This window comes from Myzus persicae, unplaced genomic scaffold, assembly GCF_001856785.1.
Source record: "Myzus persicae strain clone G006 unplaced genomic scaffold, MPER_G0061.0, whole genome shotgun sequence".
In the NCBI taxonomy this organism is placed as follows: domain Eukaryota; kingdom Metazoa; phylum Arthropoda; class Insecta; order Hemiptera; family Aphididae; genus Myzus; species Myzus persicae.
The window spans coordinates 98745-108364 of record NW_019104181.1 but is presented as its reverse complement, the minus strand read 5'-3'; the positions used below and the strand labels follow the sequence as shown (position 1 = coordinate 108364).

General features: G+C 26.2%; 1 protein-coding gene across 1 annotated transcript; it reads left to right on the top strand.

Moving 5' to 3' along the window:
• The first annotated feature begins 942 nt into the window (after positions 1–942).
• LOC111039690 lies at positions 943–3113 on the top strand. The gene is made up of 6 exons (XM_022323277.1): positions 943–1428; positions 1575–1827; positions 1910–2079; positions 2142–2505; positions 2582–2894; positions 3001–3113. Exons 1-6 carry the CDS (start codon positions 1198–1200, stop codon positions 3065–3067), a joined length of 1398 nt encoding a protein of 465 aa, XP_022178969.1. The 5' UTR covers positions 943–1197; the 3' UTR covers positions 3068–3113.
• The last annotated feature ends 6507 nt before the right edge of the window (positions 3114–9620 follow it).

Below are 9620 nucleotides of genomic sequence, written 5' to 3'. Positions count from 1 at the left end.
CATTGTTGTTAAAATAATTTAATAACGGGAACATTAAATTGTATTTTAAAAAGTCATTTTATGTATAAAATATAATAATATAATTTTAAGTTTCAATTACAATATTGATAAGATAAAATATTTTTGAAGGCTCATTTTAGTTCGTTCATTGATTTCTATAATTCTATATGAATGACATAAACTATGTAGTATGTATAGTTACCTATTGGCTATTACTTACTAATGTTGATTTTTGACAATAAACAATTTTTTTGTTAGTTTAATCTACATTATTATATTGTTACTAACATGTGATAATGATCAAGTATTGATTAATACATTTTGTCTTTTAAATTATTATTTCAAAAAACATATATAATAAATTGGTACCTATATAAATTATGTAAGAAACTATTAACCTATATAATATTATTTTTATTGTAGGTGAAAAAGAAGTTTAATTTACCTACGTGAAAAAATATCTAAAGATTTCGTAATCGGCTGAATTCAAATGTACCCATTTGGGCGGGCCGATCTAAGATATGGCATGAAATTCGGATGCAGTCAAAAATATGTGATTGATGTTTCTAGTAAAATAGTTAATATTAACTGATACGCAATATGTACAATGAAAAACAAAAATTACTTACGTTTTACGCCAGCTGGACATAGAAAAAAACATGTTTTGTGGTTATTATTTTTATAATATTTAGTTTAATTTTTTACTGAACGTGATATGAAAAAGATGGTTTGTGCCCAGTTCGCCGACACCCAATTCGCCGACACCCGGTTTTTTGATCAAAAAACCAGTTTTTAATATTTTTTAAAAATAGCCCAATTCGCCGACAACAAATGATATTGGCGACATGCTACGGCGGTATTGCAATAAAACTATAATACTATCATAAGCTGTAAATTTATTTTATCGTGTGTATAAGGTACCTTTCGACTATCGCACGTTATTATATCTGTAAACTTATTTGATGGTGAGTATAAGATAGTATTATAGTTATCTATCACATGATAATTTTGACATCCATCAATATATTATAAATATATATATATATATAATAATAATATAAGTCCACTGCGTGGTTTTCAAATAATGATTAAGATTTTAGTTTGCGATTATATTTCATTGCGTTAGGTACTGCAAAAAAAATTATTCTTTATATATATATATATATATATATATATTATTTTAATTTTTCCGTCGTTATGGAATGGTTTAAAATTAAGTCAGAAAAAAATCAGGACTTACTTGTAGTGAACAATTATATTCACAGAATAGACCGAAAACGTGGAGACAACGAATATTATAAATGTGTGGATAATTGCGGCGGTCGTGCAATAGTTAAACATTCAAACATAGTAGTTACGTCTAAGCCACATAATCACGGAACACATGGTTTTGAATTGGCAGAACGAGGTTTCCGAAATAAATTAAAGGTAAATAATTATATTAAATATTATCATATGAATAATATTCATATTTTTATAAGCAATTACTTGTAGTACATTTCAAACCCTGGACTTAACAATACATTTTTCGAAGTGTTTCACAAAATTAAAAACTAAGAATATTTTTGTTATAGGATGTTGTTACACTTAATCCAACAAAACCAGTTCCTCAAGCTTTTAACGAAGTGAGAAGATCTGTTATAACTTCAGGATTACAAGGGTCATCACAAAACGAAGTATATAGTTCTATCCCTACATTAAATAGTGTTCGAAGTTCATCATACCGTAAAAAAATGAAACTTATTCCTAAATTACCTAACAAATTACGTGATTTAATAATTAATGGCGAATGGCTTTGTACTAATGACGGAAGAGATTTTTTATTAGGTATAAAGATATAATTAATTATGTATAATAGTATAATATACATAATAAATAAATAATATACGTGTTATAATATTATTCTTAGGATCAGACGGAGATGATGACAAAATAGTTATATTCGGTACCGAAGGCTTCTTAAGAAGACTCTGCACAGCTGAAGTTGTTTTTATGGACGGTACTTTTAAATCAGCTCCGAAGTTATTTCTTCAAATTTACACGTTACATTGTTTTGTGCAAGGAATTTTGGTACCAATGGTAATTATATTTAAACTTTAAGTCAATAGCTAACAAACATTATATTTAACCTTCTTATTTAGGCGTATGCACTTTTACCAAATAAGACTTCCGCAACGTACAACCGAATGTTTAATCTAATTAAAGAAGCCGCAATTAGAATTGATTTAATATTTAATCCTAAATGTTTTCAAATTGACTTTGAAATTGGAATGATTATGGCAATTAAGGAGTTATTTGGGCACCAAACTAAAATAAAAGGCTGTTTGTTTCATTTTGGACAATCTATATGGCGCAAGGTACAGAACGTAGGACTATCTGAGGAATATAAAAACAATGCCGAGGTTAAACTAACTGTCCGTAGAATATGCGCATTAGCATTAGTCCCTATAGATACAATTGACGAGTGTTGGACCACAATTCACGCACAAGCTCCAAATAATGAAAGTAAGAAAAAAATATTAATGAATATTGAATACATAAAAATATTAAAATAGACTAATTATTAAATATGATTATAAAGATCTAACAAAACTCATGGATTACTTTGTTGATACTTATTTAAATTATGACGTATGCCACTTTCACCGAAAAATGTGGAATCATTTTGAAACAGAAGGCAGTCGAACAATTAATCATTTGGAAGGATGGCACGCAGCTTTAAATCGAGCTGTTAACCGTCACAGACCCAATATTTATATACTTATAAACGAGATCAAAAACCAACAGCAGAACTTTGAATTGGATATTTCATCGCAAAGTAGGGGAAATCCCAAACCTAAACCAAGTTTGAAATTTCGTAAGCTCGAGGAACAGTTGAAAAATGTTAAAGAAAAGTACGTAATATTTTTTTTTCTATCATATACACACACCGGGTGAACATACTTTTATGACTTTTAAAAACAATGTTATATTTTAAATAATCATATTTCACTATTTCAGGTTAAAAGAAAATGAAATTTCTCTAATGGAATATATTGATACCATAAAATATCATATCCGCTTATAACTTTTTTTTTCTTATAACTATTTTTTATTTATAATTTTTACTATAATATGATACCTAATGACTACCTAATGTAATATTACCATTTAATTTTTTTTAAATTTTTTATTCTGTAATAAATTTACTATTTTTATATTAGTTTTTTTTATATTATTTATATATTTTTTATAACTAAACTGTAACTATTGAGTGTCGGCAAACTGGGTGTCGGCGAATTGGGTGTCGGCGAACTGGGTGTCGGCGAATTGGGTGTCGGCGAACTGGGAATACACCGAAAAAGATGGGCAAATTGACACCGCTTTGCGGTACAGTAATTGAACTGTAGAGTATGAAGCCCGCATTGTGACATTCCAATAAAAAAAGTGTAATGCCCTTAGGGTCGCCATGTTTAATATGCAAATATTTGTTTCTATGATTTTGTTATATTATGTTCATTATTTCCTTACCTAGCTCATTTTCGAAAAAAATATCTTTGATATGATGGTGGTATCTATGGAAAATATCTTTAAAGAAGGGTGGTGTCATCACTTTTTATGATAACAAACAATATCGCAGATAAATTTTTCATGAGAATATTTCGAACGGCAGCATACTAGGGCAGTACGGGTTTTATACACATCATTGTGTACAGTACTAAAGTAGGTGTCTACAAGGTTAGCTGTATCTAATGTGTTAAATTTTAATTAAATGATATGAAATCTATACAAACAAAGACGGGTTGTCAGCCTATAATAATTAATATTACTAAGAATCATAAAATGAACTACAGGAATGTCATTAAAATAATTTATTTTAATATTAGACATTATATTGCATTTGAATATGTCATTTTACGTGGATAAAGTATTAATATACTTGAAAGTTACAATAACCTAAGACATCTTAAAATTAAAACGAAACAACTAAAAACCTTATTATAAGTTATAATATCAATTTTTTTCGAAATTTAAACTTGAAAGTGTATTTATAATATTTTAGATTTTTTAGTTAAAATTTTAATGACGTGTAAGAAACTTCGTTTTAAATATTAAATTCATGGATACTAAAACTGAAAATGTTACATTAACTACAAAATAATATGTAATACTACAAAATAAGAAATTCTTTCCATGATAATTAATTTTCGTAGCCAAACTTAAAGATACAAAAATAAAAAATATACAAATAATAACAAAAATATCTTGTGATAAAAACATCAAGTTTTTAAGTTCAAACCACTTATTAAAATTAATTTGAGTCATCATTTAACTTTTTTTAATTCATTAAAATGTGCACATTTTTGTTATTTTAACGATTTTTGAAAATGTTGTCAAACATCTAACATCAGGCACCTTAAAAATATTTAAATATGAACATACTACTAATGTATGCCCAAATAAAGAAAATAATACACATCATTGTAAAATCTGCAACACGATGTGCCCGTCCTACATTTTTACATGCAAAAAACGCAACACGATTACACTCCGTGAAATATAGATCGTTCTCTTTTAACAATTTTCCATGTATGAAAATACAGTAGGAATGTTAAACTCAATTTTGAAGGTCAAAGTTTGAGTGTCGGCCTGTATTTACATGGTAGTATAAACGTTTGTCATATTTTTTTTTTCAGAAACGTTTTTCTCCAATATCTAAGTAGAACGTAGGATAGAACATAAAGACTTACAATTTTCAAGGTATTTTAGTAGTTATTATTATGCTGTACCTAATAACTGAGATAATATTTTATCGCCTGTTTATTACCGTAGATATAAAGGTAAAACCATAACACTCGTGCGCACTCTTCTTGTGTTTTTTGTAAGTTAAAAGTTAAAACGAGCGTATTATTGTTTCACTGAATTACCTAGAGGATCTTAATATTATAGACTTTTAACTTATTGTCAAGATCTATAAAAATAGAGAAGTAGTATTTAGTTGATAAAATTATAAGTGTTTATAGGTTTGAGACTAAACACAAAACTATATTTTTGAAATACCACTCAAAAATTTATGAATGTATGAAGCATGAAAACACGATAAACATTTGACTCACCCAAGCTACTGGCTATAAAAAGTTAGAATAAATGTTTAGTTGACATCATTAGTATTAAAAAAAAAACTTTAACTTATATTATTTATTATGATAATTATTTAATAGTTGTAAATTATTAATATAATTATTATCATAACTGGGTATCTATCTAATCACTTGATATTTAATATTCTAGTTTTGTCAACTTATACATAAACAATATCAATTCAATATATTGATATGACACAGAATATAAAAATAGGTCATAGTTATTCACTTTATAACACTGAGTTCAAAATTATTTTTACGATACTTTCTCAAGATTTTGTAACTTTTTTTTAATGAAATATTACTACGGATTAGGATAACATCGCCTGTAACCTATAAAAGACTTCAAAGTTTCAATTTTTGATACCCTTATATTAATATTGTAATTGTTTTGTTTTAGCAACACAATTTATGTTCCAAAATTTTGTTTGCAAGCAAGTTTAGTTTTAATTATATTCATTCTTCTTCTTCTTCCATTATTTACAGTCAATTTAGTACCTTATTCGCTGCCCCAACTACTCCTATATACCTCTCTTTGTCTTCTCTGTCTCCAATTATTGTTCCTTGTGATATTCCAGTAAGTTCTGCCTTCTCTCCCTATCTTTGTCACATAAAGAATGTTTTTATGAAATATTTGATAAATGTCTTGGTTTGTTCGATTTCTTTAATCTCTATTTTCTATATTATTTTATGGTGTTCTGGATAAGAGTTCTGATTTGAAAAATGTTGCAAGTACAAAATATGTCCTGACCCCTGATGATATTTTCAATATAATTTCGTTGTGCATATTATTTTTAAAATCATTGTATTCAATTAAAAACGATTCTGAGCGAAGATGTTCTACATTTCCAACTATAATTTATTATATGATTATGCTATTTATTTTCTTTTAGTTATTTTGGATTTTAAACAAATTATTTCCAAAAACTTTTCATCAATGTTATAATGTTATGTTTACTTTAATTAACTGATCAAATATCAACATGATTCACGAATGACTTATGCGTTTTTTTCGTTAGAAACCCCAATCAATGAACCTGTTTTACTCTCCATGCAATATTTTGGTTTTACAAAATAAGTCGTAACCAAATACTAAATTGATTTATAATAAATTAATTTATAAATTTTTTGTCTGTATTATAACCAAATTATATCCAAGTATCATGTAAAAATAATAGTACACTATCTTAAACTTGACGTTAATGTCATATAAACTCAATGATTGTAATTATATCTAATTAAAGTCAAAAATGGGTATAATAAGTAAAAAAATTTACATTTAATTACAACTAACTTACCATCAGATGCAAATACTTTGGCCATAATCACTGTTAAATTTTAAATTGATCGAAAAAAATTATATATATTAATATTGAGTAGCATGAACAATTGATTATTCGAATAGTTAACTTGACATTAATTTTTGAATCATGGGTTACTAAATATTATTATATTTTAGATTAATAATTTTCAATTGATTTATTGAATATTTATTGATTGATTTTATTTATATATTCCCGTATTGGTCTAACAAATAGGTATTTACTGTGACGTTGAATTAAATATTAATTATTTTTATAAATATTAACCATTCTTATATAGTTATACTTAATGATTTTGTAAAAGTGTTACAGGCTTTTTAAAATACAGCTTATAATTTGCAAGGCTGGTCATTACCGAGTTAAATGTAAATTTAAATATAACTTTTCGACTTAAATAGTTACTTTTGAAATTTCATTGACTAAACAATTAACTTGAATACTAAATGTATTTTTAATAAACGGGAAATAAACAAATTAAGTGTTCATATTAAGAAGTAAGCTGAATTAATTAATTTTGTACCACTAACTACAATATATGAGGAATTTTTTATTGAATATATATGTTTTTCCACTGATCGAAAAAATATTTTTGTCATTAAAAAAAAACTTGTCATATTACCTACATCAAAATAAACTTTAAAAAATAGGTAGGTACGATTAATTTATTAATTATTAATTTATAATCTTACATGAACATTAACCTAAAAATAAAACAAAATATTTGTATTAGTCCAACTTGTCTATTCATTACAGAGCACGAAGAAATAATTTTCTTATTATAATGGAATATAACAAAATTAAACAATCCATGCGATTAGGAAAATAATTACATTTTCAAACAACTAAAGTATTATGAAATATTTTTTAATCATTTATGTGGAAAAATATTAAGTTATCAATGATAATATTAATTCATTTTGCTCGACTAAACCAGATAATATGTCTGCAATATGTCAAATAAATTATATGAGTTTTAAAATTTGTTATATGATATTAATAAACATAAGCCGAATATACTGAAATTAATTTATTTAAATTTAATGCTACCAATAATGTAATGTTTTTTCTTAAAACAAAAAGACTTTCAATTTTTTAAAAGTCTATTGCATACACATATTGTATACATTTAACATCTAGTACTAGCATACATTTTTTTCTTGAAGTTTATGATAAAATAATAATACTTGGTTTGGCTTTTTAAATGAATTCTAAAATAATTTACAAATCACTGCTGATGAATAGTAACCTTTGAAATTATAATACAATTATAGTTATAATGATATTATGATGAGCAATGTTATTTAAATTAATTATATCATACGTCTTGCTTCATCAATATCTGATGGTTCTGATCATTTATTTTAATATTTTAAGAATAGAGTTTGGATGTTTTATCTTTATCTTTATCAAGATGAAAAGTTATTTATCTGAGCTCCACGCTGTCATCCGGTGTAGTGAGTCTAATAGACAATTGTTTTTGTTGTATGTTAGTATACGTGCAAATTAGGACCAGCTGTTTTGAATCTAATAGGTGAATGAGTCAATGAACTACGAGTCTTAAAAGCAGTGGTCACCAATATGTATTTATTGTAAAATATAGTACAATATTTGCAATTATAATAATCATTGGAAATTTAAAAAAAAAAAACTACGCGAAGAGTATGGAAAACAAATTTCCGTTTTTTGTTATATGTGATTAATCAATTTACGTGTTTTACCGATTTAACAAATTTATTAACCGATTTTGTCAAAAATTACAATTAAATTGCTTAAAAAAAAATTCATGCCTATGTACATCTATTAAATTTTTGAACTTTTAATATAAACTTATGAGGAATCACGTATCAATTTTTCAACCTTTTGGACAAAATGAAAAAAATGTGGTTCTTCTGAATCGGACGCCAAAAAAAAACCTGAACATTCACCTGGGTTTATTTACAGTATGGTATAAATCTATTTTTATGCAGAATTGTCAATATTGCTATTGTATGATAATAGTAGTACCATGACACAAACATCGTTCATCGATATATTTAGAATTTTACACTGTACACGGCCTATCGGTCTTGTAAGAAAATACCATGATTTAGATTTTAATATAATAAACATATTCAATTTGAAAGAAACACTAGTCGTCAATATTGTAATATAGCAAGTATTAGTGTCAGTCATATTCGAAAATTATTCACCATAGGCTTTTGTTTGTCAATTGTTTTGGTTTTTTTTTTTTTAATGTCATCCAGAACATTTTAGAGCAGTACATCAAAAAGGCGTTGAAAAAGAAAATAAACAAATGAAATTAAAAAATATCATGAATCATTGAGTAGATATTTATTGAATTCAATTAGACAAGTGTAGTTGTAAATATGCATCTGTTTACAAAATTATCTTTTTTCAAAGCTGGGCACAAATTAGTTAGTTTTAATTCATCTTAATTTTGTAACTTCACTATTTGAATTAAATGTGTAAAATAACCTAATCTAACTAGTTCAAATCTCACTTAAACAACAGTTATTTTTTATACTAAAATAACTTAACTCTTACTTGTTTGACTATTGAATTAATAAGATAAAAATATGTATTGTGAAATTTATAAATGTAATAAATGTACCTATAATAAGTGTGGATTTGTTTTTTTTTTTAAGTATGTCATTTAATTTAATAATTAGTTATTTGAATTTTAGTCAAAGCAGTTAGACATTTTTTATTGCGTAATTAGCAGGTACTAAAGAAAAATATGTAGGACACTTTTGTTGAATAGGCACATGAACTTTCAAAATGCCCTTCTCCGGTCTAGCCACTATTTATAACACTACATAATCGAAAACTCTTTACAATTTCAGGGGGGGGGCTAACATTTTTACATCATTGTGAGAGCAGGGCTTCATTCCCACACAACTAAAAAACTGTATATTTGGGGAAGGGGGGACTAAACCCCCTCAATACCACCCCTCCACGGTTTCCACCAATGCTACAGAAAGAAATCTCTCAAAACTTGGTGTAGAAATACATCATAATTTTGACAAATTTTGTTGAATTTTTTTTCACATTTTGGGAATAGAATATCACAATTTTAATGTTTATAACATTCATTATTTTAATATTATTATAAAATTTAATAATATGACAAATATATAATTCTGATAATTCAAATACCGCTACAACATCGTTTTCG

Bases quoted from the DNA above. Each gene is read 5' to 3' on its own strand.
- LOC111039690 (XM_022323277.1), top strand. From the start codon at position 1,198: ATGGAATGGTTTAAAATTAAGTCAGAAAAAAATCAGGACTTACTTGTA. The intron at 2,080-2,141 runs GTAATTATATTT...CTTCTTATTTAG, and splicing joins AAGGAATTTTGGTACCAATG to GCGTATGCACTTTTACCAAA. The intron at 2,895-3,000 runs GTACGTAATATT...TCACTATTTCAG, and splicing joins TTGAAAAATGTTAAAGAAAA to GTTAAAAGAAAATGAAATTT.